Raw genomic sequence first — 26,941 nt, forward strand, 5'->3', positions numbered from 1 at the left:
GTTCCAAGGGTCCCGTTTCTCCGGCAAATGTTTCTTAAGCTGTGGAATCATCTCTGTTGCTTATCTCCCTGCTTTACTATAAGCTGCCTGACATCCATGGTCTCACTTTGCTTTCTCTTGCTTCTACTGATACACATTTTTTCTTCAGATTGCAGCCTCAGCCATTTTCCCAGACCAGAACAAATGTGTTTGTGTATGTGCACACCCATGTGTACATATGTCTTGCTAATGTCTTGCAATTGCAGAGAAATCTCAGCAAGCAGTCTGTGAGCCTCTCCTCATTATGCGAGTGGGAGAGGAGTGGCAAACACTTGGGGGGAAGGGCAGACAGAGAGAGAGGACACAGTCAGAAAAAAGGTGGCATGGGGAATTCGCCAAGTACTTCTGACAGTGTAAGGATTTTCATTTGCACAAAGGAGCTGCCCTTTCCTTTATACTTCCTGTGCACCCCCACACCCTCCCGAAATTTGTTCTAGGTGGTTGGGTGAACTCCCAGAACAGATTACGGGGGGAAGAGGACAGGGAGGGACAGTTCTATTGTGCAGCCTTGAGCTAATGGAACTACTTTGCCTATAGATACAAAGACTGCAATGTGTGGAAGCCTCGTTTCCTATGTATTATATCTGCAGGAAGCCTTGTGGTATGGTCATCTTGCACAGGTGGCTTGGCTAGCATATGGGTCTTGAGGCACCACCTCACTCTTCTGCACTCTTCTCCCTTGGAATGGAGTCCCAGGCTGGGTATGTGGGCAGGAGCAAGGCTTGATATGGCCATGGATGCACAACTTTGTGTATCAAGATTCCAGACCCTCCAAGTGTCTCTCTTTTCCAGGGACAGTCCCGGATTTTCAGAAGCTCTCCCTGTTCCTTATTTGATATCAGAATGTTTCTTTTCCTTAGGACACCTCGATTTTCATCGGAGAAGTGTTGAAGGGTATGGAGTTATGCGACCCCCTGAGCTAAGGAGATAAGTAAGTATACAATCTTTACATGATATCTGCATGCAGCTCTGTATAGGGAAGCTTTAAAAAATGTTTTACTAAGTTTTATATATGTTGGAAGCCGCCTAGAGTGGCTGGGGCAACTCAGTCAGATAGGTGTGGTATCAATGATGATGAGGTTGTTGTTGTTGTTGTTGTTGTTGTTGTTGATGATGATAATAATAATAATAATAATAATAATAATAATAATAATAATAATAGGATGCCCCTATTTTCACTGGAGAAATGTTGGATATGGGATTCAGTTCTACATAGGGTGACTCCTATACCCCCAAGAGGAAATGCATTACCAATAGAGTTTCAAAAAGTGAAAATCTGGACACAAAAGTTGAGCTTTTTTTTTAGGAAATTCACCCAGAAAAATCAACACTTCTGACATGGGTTGCCCTACGCCTGGGTTTCCCCAGACATTTCTATCGATTTTTGGAAATTCCGACGCTATTTCTGACTGACGAATCCCAGATATGCCCTGGAAATTCTGGACGTATGGCAGCCCTAGTTACCAAGAAAGAGAACACATTTAAATTTGTGTGTGCTAATTTACATTAATAGACTATGCAAATTTATAATTTAAACACTGTGGAGACAACTGTGACTCAGTGAGCTGCGTGCCTGCTCATTCTGCTGTCCAAGTGCTGAATGCTGATAAGCAATTTCAAGACCCCACCCTTCTCACGGTTCTTTATTTTAGCACAGAACGGTCGCTTGTGAAGTAGGGCACAGGCCATCCCCCCTTCAGCACAGGCAACTTTCACACATAACTGAACACAAAACAGCTACTACACTGAACATGTAAAGGAAATTTTATTAAACATGTCTACATAACATGAGTTGGAAGTTCATTTTAAAAGCACAGGGGAATGTTAAGACAAGTGGTCAAACTAGAAAGGTACTACCGAATTATAATTAAGTTTGTTTATTTATTTGGCCACTAAAAGACAGAACAGAATCTAGTAGTGCACCAGTGCTTCAGTTCTTCCTGCTCAGCAGGTCGAGCAGTAACCAATCTATGCTCCATGGAAACATGGGCAGAATAGTTCTGGCAATGTTTAAATAATCATCATCATAATAAATAGTTCACTTGGTGCAGGCAGTTATGTCTATGAAGGAAAACCTAATTGTGTACACAGTTTCTACATGTGTTACAGCCCCACAGTAGGAATCTACACCAAAATATTTATTAGAAGGAATTTGGTCCGTACTACGTCACGTTTTCCATAGGGTAAAAAATAAAGTCCATCTATAGACATTTAGCACCAGACTGACAGGCAGCCTGGCTAAAACCTGCAAAATGTCTATAAGAAAAAATGGATGGCTTAGATTTCTTGGTTACTTCATTAGAGTAATTACGAGCAAACTGTACAAGTACATGCAACACACAACCTGGCCTATGTGGAACTAACATACATTATTAAATAATCTCTTTTTGATTGTTTCTTTTTTTTTCTCTCTCTTTTTTCTTTTCCTTTTTTTCTGTTTTTCTTTTCTTTTTATTACAAAAAACCCAAAAAAACGTGCATGCAGCTTTGAACAGTTCCAAATCATGCTGCTCTATTTTGTGAGATCACAAAATCAATGGCCCATAAAAGGAGAGAACTTCTCAATGCACCTGCACATCCTGCAGCTTTTTAGCACATTTTACAGAAAAAAACACAAGGTGGGGGGTTTCAAGACCAAGATAAAACCCAAGTGAACGTTGTTGTTTTTTAACTGTACCTCCCCCCCTGCAAACCCCCAAAAGTAAGATATCTTTGTTTAAAAAAGTCAAGCATTGTGCTTGCATCAGTCTCAAAGAAATGTAAACTTAAATTCAATAAAAACATTAGTTAAGTGCAGAGTATCTCAACTGGAATTTCCAGTGGGAAAACTAACAACTCAGACCATGCTCTAACCAGGGCAGACAAGTGTATCAAAAGTGACACATGTATCAGAGAAGCCTGGATACAGCTGAAAAGTGTCAGATGCTCAACTCAATTCCTGGTCGACGTTTGGGAAGTTACACACTAGAACGGAAAGACTTTCCTCATTGGGTCCAGTAAGACGACCGCTTTACAAACATAATTGTCAATGTCAAAATGAAAAAAGCACAGCTGCTTTTTTTTAATCAAGTCTTCAGCAATAGTTGCAGATGCAAATTTCCTTCATGCAAAGTATTAATGAAACATACAAAAACCATGATGTATAATGCAAATATATTCACTTCCCCACCACCCCTCACAATGAAAAATTATGATAAAGTCTTTAGTAACAATAACATTAATAAAGCAAAACTGAACTAAAAGTTGGTTGGTTTTACTCTGGTTCTCCACACGTGTTAAGATGGTGGACAACCAGAATGAAAGGATAGTGGGGTTTTTGTTGGCATCGTACAATAACTCTGGAAGGTGAACACTTTTAGAGATGCTTACAGAGATGTGCTTCAGCCCTTTTTGGTTTGGTTTAGAAAAAGAAAGGAAGGGTCTCTGTTAGCATCATGAAGACTTTACAAAACTGGCAGGATAAATAACACAGCAAAACCAAGTGGAAATAACATATACAGAAAGAGAGCAAGGAGTTAACACTGTTTGTGGTTTCGGGGTGGGGGTGGGGATGGGGATGGGAATTGTGGAGAGAACGAGCGGTTCCAGTTCAGTCTTAAAGGTCCCTCTTCATTATAATTATCATAAACCTCAGGGACATTTTGCTAGATGGATCGACTGTATTTTCGTACATTGATTTGTTCAGTAAATTGAAGCCAACCTCATAACAAACAGACATATTTTTTTTGGATAAACTACAACAGGCAAAACTGAAGTGATGATTGTCTCTTTTCAAAAAATAAATAAATGCTCCTCATTGTTGTAAATAGCTTTGTTTCCCCCCATTGGTGATCCTGGGCGATAATGACTTTGTTGGAGAGCACCTGCTGTTGCGTCCACTAAGATCGAATGCAGGGAGGCCCAGTTGAGCTTTCCAGAGACGACTGGGAAGCCCTGCGAGTCAGAGGAGTCAACGTTGGGTCCACCAAAGAGGAAGGTGGAAATAATTTATACCAGCCTATTACCACACTGGACAAATCAAGTTCTTCCAGCAGGATCTGTGCTACTCCCATGAAACATTTGTGATCCATTCGGCCGTAGTCTCCCCAGACTATCACCTGCAAGTAAGGACAACAAACAAAATCAATACACCCAAATAAATGCACTTGTTGCATTCTCTCCAGTTCCAGGTAGTGAGATGTTCCAGGAGCAGCACTACCACGTTCGGTTTCACTTGGGATTGGTGAGCACTAGGGACTCACATTATCACTGTGATGGTTTCTGTATTTACACATATACAGGTAGTCCACAGTAAGAGCAACTGCACTCCTTTAAACTGAAGGCATCATTGCTAATCCTGCATCTCGTCCCCAAACAAACCTCCAGCGATGCCACAGCTTCAGCCAACTCATAATAGAAGAAGAGCTTGGATTTGATATCCCACTTTATCACTACCCTAAAGAGTCTCAAAACAGCTAAAAATCACTTTTCCCTTCCTCCCCCACAACAAACAAACTGTGAAGTGAGGGAGGCTGAGAGACTTCAGAGAAGTGTGAGTAGCCCAAGGTCACCCAGCAGCTGCATGTGGAGGAGCAGGGAATTGAACCCAGTTCACCAGATTATGAGTCCACTGCTCTTAACCACTACACCACACTGGCACCACAGCGTTTGCCTCTTTGTTTCTGCTCTCCTTAGCTGGAGGTGTGCCCCCAAGTTCCAATGGGTTTCACATTCCAAAAGCTGGAGAGAGATTGGTAGCATTCAAGAGAAAAATCTCATGTCACTAATGAAACTTCAGCTGATCATCTCAGGGTATTAACATAACAAAGGATGGCCTTTCAGTAGCTGTAACAATATTCTCATGAAAACACTTGTGGAAAAGGGTATATTTTTCAGAGGGGAAACAGGAGTTAATTGGTAATATTATTGCAAGAGGTGGTAAATTGAACAAAATCCTGGCTATGTCAGAGCATTTGAATTTCAGTTGCTTTCATACTATGAATGTTAATCGGAGGCTGAAATGAGCTGAAATAATTACTGACCTGAAGGACTTTGCCATGTGGACTTTCCTCAAAAACCAGTGTCTGTTGGTATAAAGGATCAAGGGTTTTCCTTGCAATCCTTGTCTTCTTCTTGGCTACACAAGCCCCATTTTCCAACAGATAAACTTTGACATATGGAGCTATGAAGTACAAGTAATATTGGTTTTTAATCATTTAAACGAATAAGAAAAACATAAAGAAAGAAACCCTGAAAGAAACATTACTGGTTTTTCTTTTAATAGCAAACAGAAGGGTGAGGGAAATGAAGAGAGGGACATCTTTTTGGGGGGAGCAGAAAGCCATTTCCCCCCTTCTTTTTCTGATTTATAAATGCACAGGAACCCTTCCCTGAGCCATAACCCAGGAATGACCACAGAAACTGTCTTGGTAGAGGTTTCCCATTCCTTATTTGTTTGAAATGCGCAGTACTTAAAACAACAACACCACAATAAAAAATTGCAACTATTTATAGAAGAAGGAATATGTAGGTGAAGGTCTTCATATGGGCGTTTATTGCATTAGCACAGAAGAACTGAGCTGAAAAATGAAATGTTTTCCCCAGAGAGGTGGCTGAAAATAGTAGTTTTCATTATCCCAGTGGTTCTGTTAGAGTTTTTGTGCTCCAAGCTAGGAAAATTACATCTTATTGACTTATCTAAAGTACCGCTGCACCAACTAAGAAACTCTTTCCTTGTTTGTTTTCTTTTAGTCCTGCAAACCTCTTAGTGATGCAGAGTCCAAAGACTTTACTGTAGTCACAATGCAATGTGAATTCTTTGAAATCTGCTCCTGCTTTCAGTTTCAAAGGCTTAAAAACCTAAAATCACTTAAAAACAAAACAAAACACAACCAATTGCATACATAAGAGTTTTAAAATGTCATGTGTAAAATTGATTTCAAATCTAATACAGATACCAACTGGAAATTCCAAATCTACCGTAATACAGATACCAACTAGAGGAAACAGTGGCAGAGGAAGCCGCTCGGGCTCCTGGGGTGGTGCGCTCAGGGGCAGGGTGAGCTGCCCATAGGTGCGGGGTGCACTGTGGGGCCTCAGGAGTCTGCCTGCCTCCTCCCACTCAGCCACCCTACAGCTGGGGGGGGGGGAGGCAGCGGGCGGACCGTTTGAGCAGTGCAGAGCCTGCAAGTGCCCAGGCCATTGCATCTCTCCCAGGAGAGACGTGTGGCTCGGGTGCACTGCAGGCCCCACGGTGAGTGCCACCCAGCATTCTGTCACCCCCCTCAGTAGTGACACCCAGGGCGGACCACACCCACCGCACCCCCCCTTCCTCCGCCCCGGGATGAAAACCTGCAAATAGAAGGTTTGTTGAAAGTGGAATGTCTACAACAGGAGCCCAAAAGACAAGCAAGATGGTGCCTGTTTGGTATGCAATGGGAAGGAATTCCAAAGGGTACGCTAAAGGCCTGATTCTGGCATTGTATGGAATGCACCTCCTGAAATGTTGGTATCTGTGGGGTGCCCTCTCCTGAAAAGCTGGTCATATAAGGAAGGAAATACTCTTGTAGGTATTCAGGCCCCAAGCAGTAGACAACTTTATAAACCAGTACCGGCACCCTGAATTTACCCTGCGTAGCTAATACGCAGCCAGAGTAATTCTTTCAGCAGTGGTGATGGCAATATTCTGCCACAGTGAGCAGTTCAGCTACTGCATTTTGCATTCGCTGAAACTTCCTGGTCAACCTCAAGGGCAGTCCCACATAGAACGTATTGTACCAATTAAATCTGAAGGTTATGAGTGCATAGACGGCAGTGGCCAGGCTATTCAGGTCACAGCAGTCGAAGCTGGTAGAAGGCCCCTAAGTGACAAGAGGGCCACCCACTAGACCACAGCTTTCCAAACTTTTCATGTTGGTGACACATGTTTTAGACATGCATCATAACGTGACACAGGAATTCAATTTTACTAGTAAACCAGAGGTTAAACTAACCCCTTTCCAGCCTGGGAGGAGAGCGGGGAGCGTTTGTGTGACACGCCAACACACTAACGTCTCGCAACACACAGTTTGGAAAGCTCTGCACTAGACTATGAACCTGCTCTTTCAGGGGGAGGACAACCCCATCCAAAGCAGGCAATGGACCATCTGGACTTGGGAGCTGCCACCCACAGTGTCTCCATCTTGCTAAGATACAGAGTCAGTTTGTGGCCCCTCACCAAGTCCAGGTCTTGGTGAGGGGCCCTTTCTTAATTAGATGTCATAGAGAAATAGAACTGGGTATCAGTAGCATAATTCCCATAAAGTCCTTGTTGTCGCTGCCTCCATTTTTTTCTTGGATGTCACAAATATATGCCACATGGAACTTTTTTTAGGGAGCTGGTTATACAGGATTCACCAGACCTTTCCCAGCCACGTGTACTCTGGGGCAAGCTGGGCTTACTCCCAGATGGTTGTTTATTATGGGATTAGTGCTCATGTATGCAGGTTTTTTGCAGTATCCACATGACGTCACTGGCATCTAAATGCCAGACCAAATTTCCCTCCACTGAATCCAGATTTACCCTCTCTGTGGTGAGACTAATAAATTTATTAATTATTATTATTATTATTAATATTATTATTATTTTGCCAACAACCCATTTGTGATATCTAAACAACAGATTTGAACCCTTAAGCCTATCTACCCATCCCAGTTTGGCTCTTGCTTCCCAGAACGTAAGGTGAGACCTGCAGCAGCACAAGGTATCTGTGCCATATGGTAGCTGCTTTTACTTTTCAAGAAATGCCTGTGGCTGACGAGGAAATATAACACAAGGATAAAAGTACATGTATTCCAGGCTATGAAAACCCTTACATCATCTGAACAAGCCAAATTACTGCACACTTTCACATCTCTTGTCCATCGCCATGTACAACATTTCTTACCTGGGGTAGATTTAGAACCAGGCTTTTGTATCAGGCCTCGGGCTCTAATAACTTCTACTTCCAACTGGCCTTTCTTATCCACCATTCCAATCTGAATATCACCTAAAAGAGAATCAGGTGTGTGAGAGTGTCTTATTAACTAGCAAAACAACAATCTTCTAATGACTCACAGAAGGGTAAATAAGCCTTACGCTCCCTCCTGAATTTTCACTGTTTGTTCCTATATTAAAATTTTCATCCTGGTCTTCCTATAATTTACCAGTTTATTGATAATGCTTCATTTTAGATTCCCCCCCCCATTGCATTTTAAACTAAATAACCCAGTGGAATAACACCAGTGGATGATGTGTGGGACACCATTTAGGATAAAAAAACAACAACCCTCTGTTTCTTGCTGCTCAAGTTACATACTGTTTTGTTTAGGAAACAAGGATTTTCTCTCTGGATTGTTATATTTAAGTGCCTTGGGTAACACTGCCCCCCATCCCCTAGTAGTGCAGTTTTCCCAGGTCTTGTGCTGGCTAGTTAAAACATCTACAGTATCAGCTGAATTTTTTTTTTTTATCCTCTCCTATTAATACCCTGCTTCGGGAAAAAATAGGTAAAATCAGTTCATAGGAATGATTCTGCAACCACATCCCATAAAATAGTACACATGGTATTTCTTCAGATCCAGTCTTTGGTGCTTACCAGGCATCAGCAGAGGGTACTACTGTATAGACCTTTCCCATCTAGATAAGAGGTAATATCTCAGATGTATCTCAGGTATAATAGAAGCCTTCTAAAATGTTTCTCTTTAAAGGGGGAAATGTCTGTGTTGGTTTTCTAGGTTAGAAACTTCAGTGAATAAAGGCATCAATGGGTGGAAATAAGACATCACCCAAGGAAGTCCCTTGATTTGTTTCCCTGCCTAAGCATTGGCTGAAAATCAGTAGGTTAAATGTGATCTCATATGTAATCTTATATTTGGTTTATAAGAAGTTATAAGCAGACAAATAGACTTATATAACACACTTTATTTAGCTGGTTGATCAGAGTATATCTATTATTATTTTGATTGGAGTACAGTCGTACCTTGGAAGTAGATTGAAATCCATTCCGGAAGTCCGTTTGACTTCCAAAACATTTGGAAACCAAAGTGTGGCTTCTGCTTGGCTGCAGGAAGCTCCTGCAGCCAATCAGAAGTCGTGGAAGCCCCTTCGGACATTCGGCTTCCAAAAATAGTTCGCAAACCTGAACTGTCACTTCTGGATTTGTGGCGTTCGAGAACTGTTCAAAAATCAAGGTATGATTATATATCTATCTGAATGAATGAATGAGAGAGACCTGCTGAGTTTTAAAAGAACTCACATGAGGTAGTCTATTTAGTAAGACTCCCGTCAGAGGGAGCCCCTGCTCTGGGTGGCCCTACATTTGAATGAAAAGCAGGGGATTGCTAGAGATGGGGACTTTTCAGTGGTGATATTCTCATTGTAGAATACTCTGCCTGGGACACTGGCTGACACCTACTTTGATGGGCTTTAAGCACCAGGTGAGCACCATTTTATTCTCTTTTAGTGGATGTTGGAATTAGAGGAGGAGGAGGAGGAGGAGGAGGAGGAGTTTGGATTTGATATCCTGCTTTATCACTACCCAAAGGAGTCTCAAAGTGGCTAACATTCTCCTTTCCCTTCCTCCCCCACAACAAACACTCTGTGAGGTGAGTGGGGCTGAGAGACGTTTTATTCCTGTATGTAAGTCGGTTTATTTCTGTTTCCCTGCTTAATCACAATTTTAAGGTGAAAGGGGTGGACCCAGAGATTCCTTGAGTGGCGTTCGGCTGATGGAAATGGGTAAGGAGGGAAGGTAATTTTTGCCAATTTCCCTTTCTCTCTGCACTCTCTAAGAAAGGAGCCCCTTGTGTTCCCTAAAAATCTCCTCTGGGCGGCTGGAGGATCCTCTGCATGAGAGGTTCTGGGGGATGGTGGAAAGAGGGAACTGGCAAAATTTCCACCTTTTATTACCAAAAATCACAGGCTCAAAGGCCCTTCTGTTTGTGGAAGTGCAACTCTGGATCCAAGCCATGTTAAGAAGAAGGGGAAAAAATGTTTTTTGCGTTCATCAGCTTGAAAACTTGCTGAAGGATGAAATAAAAATGTTTGAAATGGATTAGATATAAAAAGAAATGAAGGAGAAAGTGAAACCTAGAATGGCTGAACAAGTTGGACAAGCAGTCTGTGACAGAGTGATAAAAGGAACTCAAAACAGCAGTATCAGTTTGAATAAAGAAGAGTTTGAAGAGTTTGGATTTGATATCCCGCTTTATCACTACCCAAAGGCGTCTCAAAGCGGCTAACAATCTCCTTTCCCTTCCTCCCCCACAACAAACACTCTGTGAGGTGAGTGGGGCTGAGAGACTTCAAAGAAGTGTGACTAGCCCAAGGTCACCCAGCAGCTGCATGTGGAGGAGCGGGGAATCAAACCCGGTTCACCAGATTATGAGTCTACCGCTCTTAACCACTACACCACACTGGCTCATCAATAAAGTATTGATGTGTTCCCTTCTATGTAATTAGGTGGTATTCCAGGGTCAAAACCTCAAGAATATAACCCACTATGCTTAATGCAGATGACAAAGCACACAGTAACATACTGAGGTAAAGTCAGCCTATCCCAGGTCTCTCAAATGCTAATACCCAGAACATCTGCAATGTTTGGTATTCTTTAGGAAATAGGTATCATTGTTCCCTCACAGTATGATGGCAGTCATTTAGCAGATAATGAAGAGGTGAAACTGGGACAGGTTTTTAAACTGTTTCACTAGATTTGGATGTAATAAAAATATTTACATGCAAACTCTTTCCCCTTAACAGTATCTTTGTTATTTTATCTTTCTCATTAGTCCGTGCTAGTATGGCCAGTGGTCAGGGTGGATGGGCTCCCTTCCAACTCTACAATTCTATGATTCCATGTGGATGTTGTGAAATTATGCGCACTTGGTATGTACTGAATCCACCTTAAACTGGTGTGTGTTTGCACCTTATTTTTATTTATTCAGAAAGATTTATAAACCATTTAATCAAAGAGCTCGCTAAGTGGTGTATATTCTTATGAACAAAAAACAAAGCTGATCTTACCCATGGCAGGAGTGGCTAAAGTTTGTCGACCTACTAGCTGCGCAGGTCCAAGTCCATCAAGGAAATCACTGAATTGACTGTCAGCACCCAGTCGGACTCCAGGAAATATTAGGCTGTGGAAAAACAACAGATTTTTGTGACTTACTATTTTGACACAGTCCTGCTTTACCAAACACACATCCCAGAAGAATATGTAACTGACAAATTAAATGAGAAACAAAATCACACACATGCAATATTCTTGAACCTTGAACTTATTAATTTTATCAGTTCCTCAGAAGAAAGTCATGATATTGGTACAGAACTTAGCGGCAAGGAGTACCAGCACATTCCTTTCCAGCTGAAGCTAAAATGTTTAGCTGGATGCAGTGTATTCTGGGTCTACACAACTATAAAAAATGGACAGTCTCTTACTAGAAATAAATAAGTGTTGCCACCATTTTGTTCCCTTCTGATCTATCTGAGCATTACTGCTGCTAACTCTACTTTCCTTTCCTCTCCCCTCCCCCATTACCTTTTCAACAACTTGCCTATCCCTGCCTCAACCTCTTGGTTGCAGCCTCAACAGTAGAAGGCCTGCTCAATGACTGACCATTTGGTACCCTCTAGCGGAGACCTGCCGCCAGCAAAGATGTTTGCCCAATGGGTGGCAGGAATGGCCCTGGTTACAGCAAGCATCCACTTACTTTCCTTCTGAGCTGTAACTGTTGATGCTGCCGTCAGTCGATTCCCGACTTGGCTGCCGGACCATACGGCTTCTCATTTCTGCTGCCATACCAGTTTCTGTGCTTCTCTGTATCGTGCTTTTTAGCTTCTTGCTGCCCGTCTCTAAAAGAAAACAGGACAACAGTAGTAGCAGCAGTAGTAACAAGTTGGAAGTAGCAAAATGTTGTGATCATTCACATCACTGTGGCTGGACTGAAGCTGAAATTCTATGCACTTACCTGGGAACAAGTTCCACTGAATTGAATATAACTTATTTAAGTCAATAACCTAGACCTTTTCAATCTGTGTCCCACTGAACTCTGGGGCTCCTTGGAAGTTTATCTGAGATCCCTCAATCCCTCAGTTCAGTAGTGGTCAGCAAGCTTCCCTTAAAAAATTGCTTGCCCACCAGTACTAATCTTGACCTAAAAAGCATGACCACGGTGTGGTGTATGGTAAAAGATACCCTCTCTATTTTGTGGTACAACTGTGATGCCCAACAGGCAGTCAGTGCCCCGCATGAATAATATGATACATACCCGGGAATTTTGGCAATGCACAGGAGTTGCATAAGCTATAGTGGAAACCATGATGCACGTAATATTTCTAGAAGATAGAAAGCTTGAAAACGATTGGCTGAAATTAATTTCATCAATGTTCCTAAACATTCATATTCTATCCCCACCCCCAGCTGGTATCTATGTTGCTCAGTGGCAAGCTTGCTGGTAGGCTATCATATTCTACCACGAATCATTGCTACATGAAGGAGGAGCCTCCACTGGAGTCCACTTCAAGGCAGCAGGCACAGGTGATGTTCAGCATCCAGCATACATCCACCTGCCTGCTCTGCATCGCTCTCTGTCTGTTCCCCACTCCCAGTAAGGGTTATGCCCTGCATGGGTTTTTGGTGATGGGTGTTGCCGTCTCAGCATGGGAGAAGGGAACGAGATCTTCCTCTGAACTGGTAATGATTCCCTTGAATCTGATCAGCAGCAGAACACAAGACGAGGTCACAGGTTAGCTGAACACCTAAACAGGTGTTTTTCTTCTTTCAGTTGAAAACTTAACAACAAAAAGCAAATATAAACACCAGAAAACATATGTGCTTAATATGCATTTCCACAAATGAAGGGATAACAACAGGTAAATAGATTATTCTTTTTTTTTTTTTGCAAATCATTTTTTTTTCTTTTGATGACAGGCATGTGAAAAGGGTATTCCAGAATACGTGATAAAATGTCTCCCCATCTGAGCATGTCGCTGGCAATGTAGATGTAATTTCATGTATACCTGCAGCAAATATTCACTCTGTTCATTTGGGTTCCATCGGCTTTCAAACAGAACTTTAATGTGTCAAGTTACAAATCTAGCTGTATGGCAGGTTTGTCACAATTTGTTGTAAAGCATCTGCTAAGTATAGGTTAATCCTCTTCATGAACTCTGGCTGCAAATATTCCTCCATCAGTACTTGCTATTGACCTTGACAGTTTTAAGATAAAATCCCTGTTACTAAAGTTAGAATGCCATTTATTATATATAATTTGCTGATCTTAAAAATTCTAAACAAAATAATTATTTTACAAGTACAATAAAATACTAACAGAAATAAAAAAAAACAGTTATTATGTCAAGAAGCCCCCATCTACCCTGATACTTCATTTGTTTCTCCTAGTTTCCTTAAAGCAAACAAGGCTGTTCTGTAAGTCACAAAAAGGGTAGGGGTCTTCCAGTAAGAAGCACATAATCTCTGGGTTAGAACAGGTCGGTGATTTAAGCAAGAGTTTTCTCCTTAGCCTGTCAAACAAGGAATGCTTCAGAACATAATTATATTCTCTGTTTGATTCAGATTACAGAGTTTTTTGGGATACAGGAACCCATTTAAATCTGCCATATAACATGGCAGATGGCATAGTCTGTAGGTGTTCTTCAGCGAAGGAAGGAATTGCAAGCCTTCAAGATATTTGGGTCTCTGGTGGTCATTTTAAAAGGGCAACACCAGCAGGAAATGGTTGATTGTTGTAGCAATGTCATATCACCTCTTGCTTGACCTCCAGAAAGCCTGTATCTTAGCTTTTTACCTAGGCAGTCCCCAAATACTTTGGGCAAATTATATACTTGTAAAGGGTTATGAATCATACCATCACAATTTTCCATATGACTTGAAGACAAGTATACCTTTTTTACTGGCCACATATTTGACATCTTGTACATTCATTTATGGAATCTAAACAATAAAAACAGATATCCTTGCTTTAATTGAGGGCCAACCTACCCCAATCCAACAGGTGCTGAAGTAAATCCTAATAATGTTTGCAGATGTTTATTCAGTTCTGTTTCCAGCACTCTAATGCCTGTCTCATTATCTTCTCATATCTCTATACAAAAACATTACCCAGCACATCACAATCCACTGTTTCTATGAATGCAATGCTGTGCCCCAATGTCTTTGTGGTGACCATATTATTGTTGTGAAATGCTATAACTGCTTCAAAGAGCTGAAAGCAACTTGAGATGTGCTTTTAATCTCAGTACTTCCATATGCCAGTAAAATTGTAAATACAAGAGTCTAAAAGAAACTACAACTATATCCATAAATTTTATACACACACACACACACACACACACAGAGAGAGAGAGAGAGAGAGAGAGAGAGAGATGATAGATAGATGATAGATATAATTTGCAGATATAATCCATCTATGTATGTAGAATTCAGAACTTAAATGAGATTATGGCTAAACAAAATTTTTCTCCTAAGCCTCTAATTTTACCAGTATTTTACCAACAAACTACATGATGTTCACAATGTTATTCTAGTTTTTTGAAGCAGCATTATTTCATTTGAATAAACCTAAGCCCTTCAGTTCCCTGTAAATGGTTAATCACTGGATTGTATGGGCTATCAAATGAATAATCCGCCTATGAATTATTTCAGTGTACACACACAATGGCATAGATGGGGGAAAGGCTGACACACATACATGGATGATCAGGCCAAAAACACTAAGAATCACAGGAGGGGAGAGTGCCAGTGCAATCTGATTCTGCTTCCTTTCCATTGGCATCTGGTTAGCCACAGTGAGAACAGGATGCTGGGCTAGATAGGCTTTTGTTCTGATCCAGGTGGGTTCTTTTGATGTTCTAAAGTGGCACAGTTGTCAAGACTGATCAATATTCTAGAAGTATAATATATTTTTTACTCTGATCAATTACTACTACTTCTTAAAAACAATCAAATCTATGAATAATTGTGATAATCTTTTTTTGTGATAATTGTGAATGTGAAAGTTGTTACATTATGATATGACTATTAAATTAGCAAATGTAAAAACACACCTGGAAAGCAGGAACACTAATCGTGTCCCGGGCATCTTGAGCTCCCGCCTCTGCCCCGGCATCTTAAAAATATTCCTGGGATCAGCATGCATACACACACTGCGCAGCCAGTCAGGTCCTACCAGTGGGTCACCAGAATTGGGACTCGCCATTGAGTCTTAATTAAGGGTTAGGTCCCTTTAATAAACAATGAGGATCACTGATGCCAAAGAACTTTCATGGATGCTAGTAAAAGCTATGAACATGGAAGACACATTGAAGAAGAAATTAGAAAAGTATGCATCTCTAAAAGAAAAGGATGAAATGGCTCCCATGCACATTCTCCCATGGCAATTTTTCATGGTACTCAGATATTAGACAAGTTACAATTAACAGTTGCATAAGAGATGATTTCAGATGAATGGTGCCATTTGCGTATGTTCAGGAAGTATTGCAAAAAGCAGAGACCTTTCTGTCTAAATTAAAATCACCCCGCTGCAATATGTATAGGTTGGTGGTCCACATATATATTAAGTTTCACAATAGGGTTGTGTAAGCATTTTTGGCTATACAATCACGCCTTTTAGTAGAAAAATTATCATGCAAGACAAACTGAATAGTACTCTCTTGAACAGTGCAAACTGATGTAGAAACCAACCTCCGAGTGAAACACCACCTTTTAAAAAGTCAAGCATAGTGATAATCGCTCGGTTCCCAAAATGTTTGTTTTAAAGTAATTTCAAAGTGAAACAGATGCCAGTATTTGTGGGTCAATACTTATATAAAGCATAATAAAAACACTGTGAAACAAATGACCAGTACAGTGGTGCCCCGCAAGACGAATGCCTCGCAAGACGAAAAACTCGCTAGACGAAAGGGTTTTGCATTTTTTGAGCTGCTTCGCAAGACGAATTTCCCTATGGGCTTGCTTCACAAGACGAAAACGTCTTGAAAGTTTGTTTCCTTTTTCTTAACACCGTTAATATAGTTGCGACTTGACTTCGAGGAGCAACTCATAGAACGCGGTGTGGTAGCCTTTTTTGAGGTTTTTGAAGACTTTGGTGATTTTTGAAGCTTTTCCAAAACTTTCCCGACATCGTGCTTCGCAAGACGAAAAATTCGCTAGATGAAAAAACTCGCGGAACGAATTAATTTCGTCTTGCGAGGCACCACTGTAATTGTAGAACAAAAAGTTGCCATCATGATTCTGAAGGTTGATTCATAAAGCAGATTTTTTTAAAAGAAGCTGAAAATGTTTTCTTTTTTACATATTGCATGTTGCTATTTCATATACAAAGATACACATTGTTCACCTAATTTTCAAAATGATATACTGAATATTATACCACTTAGAATGACATATGTTACGCTCTTCAATCTACTGAACATTTACAACTAAAAACAAGAGTGAAATTGCCTATGATCAGGCTGTGGCTAATTCAGCGCGGAATGTGAGCATTTCATAGGAAGTTTTCAGAACCTTGAGCTGCGTAACAATTTCGTCTTCACATTAAAAACATACTTTGAGAGAGATACCCAAGTCCTTGCTACATTTGTATATTCAAACACACATTGCAGATCAATTCCATCAATACACACAGAACACAAAACTTAAAATGCCGCGCGTGTGTGTGTAGCTTGCAGATCTGCCTGCAGAACATCCATTGCCCTGCTGTGCATCTGTAGATGAGGTGGGAAGTGTGGAGTTCAGTCTTTTCTTCTTCCCTTCCATTTACTTCAGTAGGAAGGAGTTAAATACACCAGTCCCAAGGCTGGCACAGAGCTGTTCTGTTTCTGCGGGTGTGTTGGGGAAGTGAAGAGGCTTTAGGTTTGGCATCATCCATACCTGCCCCCACACACCCTGTTTCCCTCTGAGCCACTGGTGGTACATCTATGCTTTCTACTGGTATACCGAGGCTTTTCTGATGGGTTAAGCACCACCTCACTAGCATACCTCCATCTCTGCTGGTGTAGATATTCTACCCCACTGCCAATGCTAGTAAATACCAGTTGCTTGGACTCACAAGTGGCAAGTTTGCTGCTGCTGCACTCAGGCCCCTCTTGTTTCCATGGACACTGAGTTGATCACTGTGAGAACAGGATGCCGGGCTAGATGGACCTTTGACTTGTCTACCAGGGTTGTTCTTATGTTATTAAGGTACACAGCCATCTTTACAGCTGGGTTAGGTTTCCTCCCTTAGGCTACAATCTGCAGTTAACTGGTCTTTTTTCCAGAGCAAACATGAATGGAATTGCATTGTTAGGTTTGCTGCAACAAAAAAGCCATCTTGTGTGTTCATTGGCCTCCAATGAGCCCAGGTAAATTAAGCTTCAAAAACTGTTTCAGTTCTTGACAGTGTGGAGAGAATGACTCCTGGTTCTCCTACCTAGCAGCATTAACTGCACTGTGCTTTGTGAGTCGTCCCCTTACATGGTTGCTTCCAACATGCTCTCTTCTTCCTCTTGAAGAAGAAGAAGAAGAAGAAGAGTTTGGATTTGATATCCTGCTTTATCACTACCCGAAGGAGTCTCAAAGCAGCTAACATTCTCCTTTCCCTTCCTCCCCCACAATAAACACTCTGTGAGGTGAGTGGGGCTGAGAGACTTCAGAGAAGTGTGACTAGCCCAAGGTCACCCAGCAGCTGCATGTGGAGGAGCGGAGACACGAACCCGGTTCCCCAGATTATGAGTCCACCGCTCTTAACCACTACACCACACTGGCTTGCAAGTTCATCTGGTGGTTATTCCCTGCTTTCCACTGCACCTCATAGGCCACAACTGCTTCTAACTCTACTACAGTTGGCCCCGTTTTAAGGTCCCAGTGAACCCCCTTTTTTTAACAGTTTCATCCCCATCAGACTGCCATGACACATTTGTTTTCTAAGGCATCGTCCTTATTTTTCAACACACGAGGGGACTGGAAATGTGAAAGGCGCCTTTTCATTACTGCAATCCTTTTGAACTGCAGTCCTCCTTAAGTGGGAGGCAAAATAACACGGTGTGGAAGAGGAATGCGGACAGGTGTGTGGTATGGAAATGAGCAAGACCTGGAGAAGTGGGGGTGAGCAGCAGAGAAATGCAACAGAGATGTTTCAGGAGGGAAGGTGTAGGCGCCAAATAGTGTGATCTGTAGAGAAATGTAAATAAATGGAACTTTATGAATTGGTAGCCCAATTCTCCATTTTGTAGCAGCTGTAATGGAAGAGGAAAACATACGGGAATGTCTGAACACCCACCCACTCTGTCTGCCTGAACAGAGGTTATGGGCAGGAAAGAGGGGTTAACTGATGCCATCCCTCACATTTTTCTTTGAAGCAAAATATAGCAGGATTCTTCACTCTGCCTAACTCTATGGAGTAGTCCCTGTGGACCTCTGTGAATGTGGCTATGGAACAACAGGAAGCATTTCGCTGTTCTGAGGGCTTGAAAAATATATCTGGTCAATTTAGACAGAGGTAATTAAGAGGGCACCCCTAAGCTGTTGTAAAAGAGAGGTGTAAATATTCTGCAGGCATTCTCATTCTCTCTCTCTCTCTCTCTCTCTCTCTCTCCTTAAGAGAAAAGGGAACAGAAGGAAAGCTAAAGAGAGAGTGACTTTTGTGCAGCGATGTAAAGACTGTCTGGCTATGAACTGTTACGATGCCTTTTCCCAGATAATTTCCAGAACGAAACTAGCACATTTTAATGTTATGAAATTGGAAATGCGCCAGCTATAGTTGCCAGTGAGTATTATAGGGAACTATGGTACTAGAACGGCATAGAAATAAATCAATGCATGGCTTTTTTGTTAGAGAAAGCAATAAGTAAACTAAATTGAAATAGCTTATATCCTGCTGCTTTATATACGTCAAAAGGCCATACACTACACACTCCCCGCCCCCTGCAGTAAATCTATGGTATCTCAATAGTAACTCTTCTCCTTTACCATACTGATGTATGAAGGGGGTCAAAAACAAAGGACTACTGAAAGTACACTCTTGCACAAAGATGCAGTGGTATTATTGGTTGCCCAGAAAGGCATGTTTCAATTTTTTGGGAAAGAGCAGTTCAAAATTTGGAACATAGACTAAAGACATGCTTACAAAGAAACTGTACCGTATGCTTCACTCAAGGTTTCTTCACATACATGGTAAAGAATAATGACATCAAGTGGGGAGAAGAAACCAATGAAACAGAGATGCAGTTATAGCCTAAGTATTGTTTTAATGCCTCTGAAAAACTTGCATTCATTTTTTGCAAAGCAGGAAATGCAACATATACAATCGCCATCTACATGTATCAGCCATCCAAAAATTAGTTTCATCGGTTATCATACCTTTCAATGTGATTCTAACTTTGATCTATTTTAGTTTAGCTGATCCCCTGTCACAAGATTCGATGACTTTACTAACTCCGTTAGTTTACAATGTCTGTGGCTTGAGATCAACACAGCACACCAATCCTGTTTTCACTTACTGTACGTTTGAGAAGCGGCAGGGTTGTATATAACATAACTTTTGAAATATTCCAAAGCAAAATGAATGAATACAGACTTACCTCTTAGGCATAAGCAAAGTTAAATCCTAGCTATATTATGAAGCCCTCAGCAGGAATTAAAACATGAGCTTTTGTTTAAGCAACTGAGTGGTAAATAATGTCTGGACTTCCTGCACAGTCTTTTGCTTAAACAGAAAAGAACACTTGGCATGAAGAACTGTCAGGATGGAATGATCCTGCGTAAAGACACAGGTCTTTACACACACACACACACACACACACACACACACACCCCTATACTTTTTCATTAAGACTTTGGTCTCAGGATTCATTGCCCATCATTTTTTAAATATATTTTTTTCATCCATAGAGTCAAGAAAAGCAGCAAACATTACCTTTAGCACACTATTCCCAAGACTGTGAAAACGTTCACTATCGAATAGCTCCAGGACAGATATGAGTGATGTGCAGATTAAAAATGAGTACATGGTCTCCTCTACCCATTTGACTTTCTGCTGCTGATCATCTCAATTATTCCATGTGAAAGTGGCCTCTAAGCCACTGGTAGCTGCCACTCACCCTGATGGGCAGCATCAGCGTTAAAGGTCTCAAGCCCTGGCATCTCCAGGTAGTTCTGGAAAACATAACCCCCTGAAGCCCTAAAGAGTTGATTCCTGTCAGTTTACACAATAATGATGGGCCAATGGTCTAATTGTATCAAGCATCTGCATATAATCCTGTGCTCTAAAAGCAGTCATGGATATCTTATCTTACATCCAGGTGGAAAGTTCAGTTTTACTGGAACTCTTGACCTAACAATAGGCCATATATCAGATGACAGCTATTTCCCCAAGTTCACTCAGTGCTGGGAGCTGACCAGCTGAAATTTCATTGTGCCTTTCGCTTCCAATTCTGCATTTTCACAATAATATCCATGTAATAATTCATAATATCCAATATTTTGAAATGTATTACCATTCAATTTCAGGCTACAATTCGGGATGCTTGTTTCTTTTAGCAGGTAATTGTAGTTCTAACTTAAAAGGGGGGTGGGAAGAGTCATTTGAGGATTGGGGATGAAATATTTTGCCCCAACTTGACAAAAACCTTGATAGTCATCCTGTCTGCAGAAAGCTTTGGGAAGAATGAGAACAGGATAACTACCCTCCATGCAAGTGCCAAATTGGTGTCTAAAGATGAATCCTGACAGAAGATTAATTGTCTGACTGAGACAGTGGTGTTCCAGCTGTTCTGGATAGTATTGCACTCCTTGTTAAAGGATCAGGTTCACAACCTGGGAGTGCTAATTTCTCACTGGCCCAAGTAGCCTCTGAGGCGTGAAGCTTATTCCACTATCCAAGGCTAGTACATCCAAGGTTAGCCTTCCTCGTTAGAAATTGAGGGAACCAATTTTCCATGCCCTGGTACCCTCCAGATTAATTACTACCTCTGAATTATGTGAGTGGCTGCCTTTCAAAGTATACCGGAAACTACTGCTAATCTAGATTATCAGATGCTGGGCTACAGCTAGCTGGGAAAGTCCCTAGGAAAAACATCTTGCCTGCCTTGAAATTGCTTCACAGTCCATTTCAAAGCACAATTCAAAGTGCTGTTGCTTACCTTTAAAGCCCCAAATGGCTTGAGACTTGAACACCTGAAAGCACCACAAAGACTTGCCCATGCATAAAGATCAGAGGCCCTTTTCTAAGTGCCGGTGTTGGTAGAAAGTGGTGAGAGGTCAGGCTTTAAAATATTCTCCCTATATAATTCCCAACATCATTAGCCAATTAGAAATGCTTTCTGAAAATCCACATAGCCAGACCAGCTTCACTTGGCATTGTTTTACAAAGTGGAAGCCATCACTACAGCTCCATGAAGTCACAGTTCTCATATCTCTATTTATTTTTTTATTTCTATGTTTATTTGTTACACTCATAATATTTACTGCATTCTATATATGCTTATATCCATTTTATATATTCATATTCTATATAGGTGGCATCTGTATGCCACCACCTAAGATAAAAGTTCTCTGGGTGGTTTATGATAATTTTTTTAAAATATAAAACCTGAAATACAAAATTTAAAATTAAAAGTGTGTGTGTGTGTGTGTGTGTGTGTGTGTGTGTGTGTGTAGACTACATAAATACAACAAACTCTATACCATTTTTTTATTTTAAAAAAATGGAGGCCAAGATTTCCTATTTAAAGGGTTCGAGTCACCAGAAAGGTTCTCACCTACTACTGAAACTGACACCAGGCAAGCCTCCCTGGGAGTACTATTCCATAAATGAGGTGCCACTACCGAAAAGGCTGCCTCTCCTTGGAGGTTGTCCACCCGCTTGACTTCATTCAGTGGTTGCACTCAAAGCAGGGTCTTGAGTAGGTACGTAAGGGAGAAGGCAGTCTTTCAGGATGCCTCATTCCAAACCACTCAGGGATTTAAAGGTGGCAGCCAGCACCTTAAATTGCCCCCTCCCCACAGAATGGGAGCAAGGCACAGAACCACCTCTACTAGCAGTATGCTGATTATTTATCAAAGCTGGCTTGGGGTGAAATAAATGAAACTGCAGTATTCAACGAGAAACTACCTCTTGAACACCGGTAATGTCACGTGACCACCGATTCGAAAACCAGCAGTGGGAGCCCACGGGAGCCACAGTAAACAGTAATCTCTACCCATCCTATTTCTGAAACAAGTATAACGGGATGGTGCTCCAGAGGAATTAAATAAGAGAGCGTTCATTGGGCAGTGGGGAATACATGTGATCTTTTAGAGGAATTTTTTTTTCTGTAGCAGTTGACTGAAAACGCAATGGAGTAGAGTCTTGCAGTGCTATTTTTAAAGTGCCTCTCAGCCTCCGCCTCCTCCCGCAGCCCAAGAGAATTGCATAATGATGCTAACCCTGGAGGGCTGCTTATGGCTTTGCAGTCCCAAGTGGCTCTTGCTCTCGGTAACCTCTTTAGACCAAGTGTCGTTTTATGGATGTTACATAACCCCAGCTGCTCCACAAGTAAAAAATAGCAAGGCTGGGAGAAAACAGAGAGAGAGCACATGGTTCAGGCAAAGCTAAGCACTTAAAACAAAACAAAACAAAACAAAACAAAACAAAACAAAACAAAACAAAACAGGTGCTTAACTTTTCTCCATTGCGATGAGCAGGATTTAAAGGTATTTCCATTTGTTTGGCTAATGCGTACATATGGAAACCATCCTTTCTCTAAAAGGCTTTGCACTCGTCCAAACTGGGAGTTTTTTTGTGGGTGTGTTCTGCAACGTATCATTGACACAATAATAATAATAGCACATTAGCGGTGGATTTACAATGCATTATCCACACATCATTCTGCTTTATCAGTTGCTCTGCAATGTTTTCCCCACTGCCCTTGCACTATTGCCATCTGGAGGAACACTACTGCACTATAGCACGTAGCAAAACCGGGACAAAAAAACAATCTAAAACATTTGTAATATAAAAGGCTACCGAACTATTGCAGGAAGTTAAGAGCGGCATCCATTGGACTCAAAGCAGTAGGACTGCTCTGAAACATTTAGAGGTGAAAGCAGTATTGGAAGCAGAATCACGTGTCACTGCCCCCATACACTGATGCAGTGGTGGAGGAAGAGGGGTGCGGGCCACCCCGGGTGTCATCACTGAGGGAGGGGGATGACAAAATGACAAAAATATGAGGTTTTTTTTAAAAAATTGGGCTCACGTAACTTTTTAGTTCAGTCAAGAAACGTAATGAAACACGGCTGGCACTGGGCACCACACCGCAGGGCTGGGCACTTACCATGGGGCCTGTAGTGTGCCTGAGCCACGCATCTGTCTTGGAAGTGATGTGGTGACTTGGAAGTGATGTGGTGACTTGAGTGCCTGCAGGCTACCTGCCCTCCGCCTCTCCCTCAGCCACCCTACAGCTGAGGGGGAGGCAGCGGAGAGGCTGTACGCAGCGCCCCCCGCCCCCATGAGCGGCTCGCCCCACCCCCGGCTGCAGGATGCATGCTGCACCCAGCACCCTAGCGGCTAGCACAAATCACTAGGAATGCACAATACAAAGAACGTTTTTAGGGGCCTGTTGTGCATTTCAGCCTCATATGCTTGGATTAATTCAGGGACAAGAGGGATGTCAGAAATACTGGGCCCCATCCCTGTTTTTTCTTTCCTTTTAATGCCGTAGCAGGAGCTGGGAGGGGAGGCACTGGCCAATGGGAGGTAGTGTGTTTCTCCCTTCAAATGTTCCCCTGAGCAGTTTTCAATGTTTTCTCCCCAGCCAGACTCTGAAACCAGAAGTGAACCTAGCAGGAAGAAAGTGGCCAAGGGTAGAGGGAAACATTTTCAGGAGAAACCTGAAGACTGCAGCAGGACCAAAGTCCCCTCCTCTCTCACCATATGTTTGCTGGGATAAGACTTACTTTGGCCTGTGGGAGCTTCCTAGCTGTGGCACGTCCCCATGCTACTCCGATACAGGAAGGATGAAAGAACCAAGAGGATGGGTTTCCTACCACATGAACACCACCCAACTGCCAATACAACTACACCTGAGAACCCTGCCCTTAGGTCCCTTCCCTCCTGGACAGATCTGCCTGGCATGCTGAGATTGGGGTGTGCTTTCTCATTAAGAGTCACTCATCCACCTGAAGGTGCTTCATCAACAACTTGTACCTGGCTGACGGTCCTCAAAAAGTACAAGTTACTTGCAGTCCCCCAAAAGTAAAGCACGCTACCTCCAGAATGGTTTTCCAACCAAAGACAAGGAACCCACTGGAGGGCAAGGGGAGTGGCAGAGAAGGGGAGAATACAGAGGGCTAAGGATAAGCTGTTTGCTTTTTCTGCCTTACCCTCTTCCCGCACCATAAATCCATGTACGTACACATGAACACACACACACAAAAAAACATTATACAGTATTTTAAAAATTGGCAAGTTGTTAAAATTGTACCATATGTGTGCCATTACACCAAGAACGGGCACATTTCAACACAGCACTGGCCCTGTGCCCCAAAGCAACTGAGTTGCAGCCTGAAAATGTAAGGCTCACCTGACGTAATTTATTTGTGAACCTGTTGCAATAAATTCCATTATTTAATGCTGCTGCTTCACATAAACAGCATACTTGCATTAGGGCCTGAGGGGTCATAGCCAAGTTATTGATTGAAGTCAAAATAACCAAATTTATCCCCCACTCAAAAACACTGCCAGTTATCCAGCTCCCTCCTTGTTCAGTGTTATTAATTTTTCCTCTGCTCCCTGTCTCTACCTATAAATATTTCTAGACTCCTGCATTAAATAGGCATAAGGGGGGGGGAAATTGCTCCACATCGCAATGTCTAGTCTTTGCAACCAACAGACACCTGCAATGATCTTTTAGGAATGTTTTTAACAGCATATGGGTTTACTTCCTCATGCATGCACACTTTATGTAATTCCCAAGATCCTAGCTGTCACTCTAAAAATACCAGCCTGAAACCAGCATTCCTTCCTTTTCAAAGAATAGTTGACTGAGAAAGGTATTCGTAAGCAGCTTCCAGCACTGACTACACCTGGGTAGCATGTTTCCAAGTCTTATGTGGTGAAAAAGAAGAGTCCAAATGAGTGTCAGGAGTTCCAAGAGAAATCAGTGGGGCCCCCTGTGCTTATATGTTGGATTTGATTACATTCAAGGGTTGTATTTTGGAATTGTTGTACTTGTGGTCTCAGGAAAGTCAACTCATCAGTTTGATAACATCTGAAGATCCAGACATTGGCCAGGATACAAAGAATTCAGCATTCATGTGCATACTTTGGGAACCCCCAAGTCCCATTCTTTAAGTAGCAGCTGCTTGCATATGCCAATCCCAAAACTCAGGACAGTGTTTATCAAATTCATTGAATGAAGTGTGAGGAGCCGCTGTTGGGGAAAAGAAATATGAGAAGTCCTTTTGGGTGCATGCAAGCCACTTCTCACACTTACTGTCCTGAGCAAAGAAAGGCAATATGGTCTGGGAATGCCAGTAGAAGACTTGCTTCAGTGGACTGAGTGCCCCATTCTTCTTCTGGATTAATAACTATTCATGCCAGATGCCTATATTTTCTGAGAGAGAGTCAAGGCAGCAGTATTTTAAATTGCAGTTAGCACTCAAACTCTGTCAGTTATTTATAACAAGAAGGGGGTTTCCACGCATGCAGAAAAGACGGTCTGTTCTTTCAACATGTATGCAAAAATGCAAACCGAGTTTAAAATAATTTGGAATAGAAGAAACCTTCAAAAATACAGCTTGAGACAGAATCTTTAAAACCCTGCAGACAGTCTGTTTAAATCCCATTGAAGTAAATAGGATTTAAGCAATTCCACAGCAACATACAGGACTGCAACCTTACTTGTAGCAAAATCCAATTAATGTTACAGGGATTCATAAATATACTTGAGATGTGTTTTAGATCAAGTCCTTTCAGTTACTGAAGTAAATCCTTAAAATCCCCTAATCTTTTGCTCTAAATAATCCCTGGTCACATAATTAGTCCTGTTAAAAGGATTACAAGCATTCCGTGACATCCAGGTAACTGAAAAAAGCTAATTATTTTCAAATTCCTTCTAGTATTATCTGAGTGGTATTAGAATAAAACAGGACTGGCCCCATTATTTAATATTAATTCACCAATCTAAAACCCCTGAGTGACTTGGCATGCTACATCTTCAGTAGCTGCAAATTCCTAAGCCCACAGAATATACACATGAATTACATTCAAATCAAACACTGTATTGAAAGCTTCCATGTCACATTCTAAATTCATTGGTTGGAAGGTAAGAAAACCACATGTACGAGAGAAGCAATCTCTTCCTCAAGAAGAATTCTGAAATAGGGCTGACTTGCAGAGGCAATTCATAAATCTATTACTTTAGGTGGCTCAAATATAGACTGGGCAAGGGCAGAAAAATCCGAACAATGTGGTAAGGCTCTGTAAGCACAAAGTTACTCGTTTCTGGTTCCTGTTTTATGAGTTCTCCTTTTTTTCTTTCTTTTACATAAACCATAGGAAACTGGGTTGAAACGGTGATCTCCAGGGATAGTTCTCCAGCCTTATAATACCAACAGCAAACTGTATCCACGATTTCTTCTTTTTTTTGAAAAAACAACACAGAGAGACCCACCAACAGAATTGCACCTGTGTTTGGGATCTGCCATTGGAAAGCCCTGCACAGAATTTAAAAGCACTTCTGCCATTTGTAGGATCTTGTCCTCAAATGCTCAGCAGCGTTGCACTAAATGATGCTACGATCTGCTTGCTGTTCCCGAACAAGCTTCACAAGTTTGTGTTTAGTGCTGTCTTCCAGATATAGTCTCTGAAGGAAACAGTTTATTTCTCCCCTTGAGTGGAAGGGAACTGTTATCACTTTGTACTA

The 26,941-nt window shown here is 41.7% G+C and overlaps 1 protein-coding gene and 1 long non-coding RNA gene across 51 annotated transcripts in view; one reads left to right on the plus strand and one right to left on the minus strand.

The window, feature by feature from the left end:
- The first annotated feature begins 897 nt into the window (after positions 1 to 897).
- Positions 898 to 26,661, plus strand: LOC309529957. The gene is made up of 2 exons (XR_014218553.1): positions 898 to 970; positions 26,575 to 26,661. It is a non-coding gene; the product is annotated as an uncharacterized lncRNA (long non-coding RNA).
- Positions 1,786 to 26,941, minus strand: part of RIMS1 (regulating synaptic membrane exocytosis 1) — a 231,932-nt gene continuing 206,776 nt past the window's right edge. For all 50 annotated transcript variants that reach the window (XM_082218205.1, XM_082218188.1, XM_082218186.1 and 47 more), the window contains 5 exons: positions 11,746 to 11,887; positions 11,060 to 11,172; positions 7,944 to 8,045; positions 5,061 to 5,200; positions 1,786 to 4,136 (listed from right to left, as the gene is read on the minus strand). In XM_082218205.1, coding sequence (XP_082074331.1) covers positions 3,918 to 4,136; positions 5,061 to 5,200; positions 7,944 to 8,045; positions 11,060 to 11,172; positions 11,746 to 11,887 — 716 coding nt within the window. In that variant the 3' untranslated portion in view covers positions 1,786 to 3,917. The remainder of the gene's footprint in view (positions 4,137 to 5,060; positions 5,201 to 7,943; positions 8,046 to 11,059; positions 11,173 to 11,745; positions 11,888 to 26,941) is intronic.

Source organism: Podarcis vaucheri, assembly GCF_965113315.1.
Source record: "Podarcis vaucheri genome assembly, chromosome: 3".
Classification (NCBI taxonomy): domain Eukaryota; kingdom Metazoa; phylum Chordata; class Lepidosauria; order Squamata; family Lacertidae; genus Podarcis; species Podarcis vaucheri.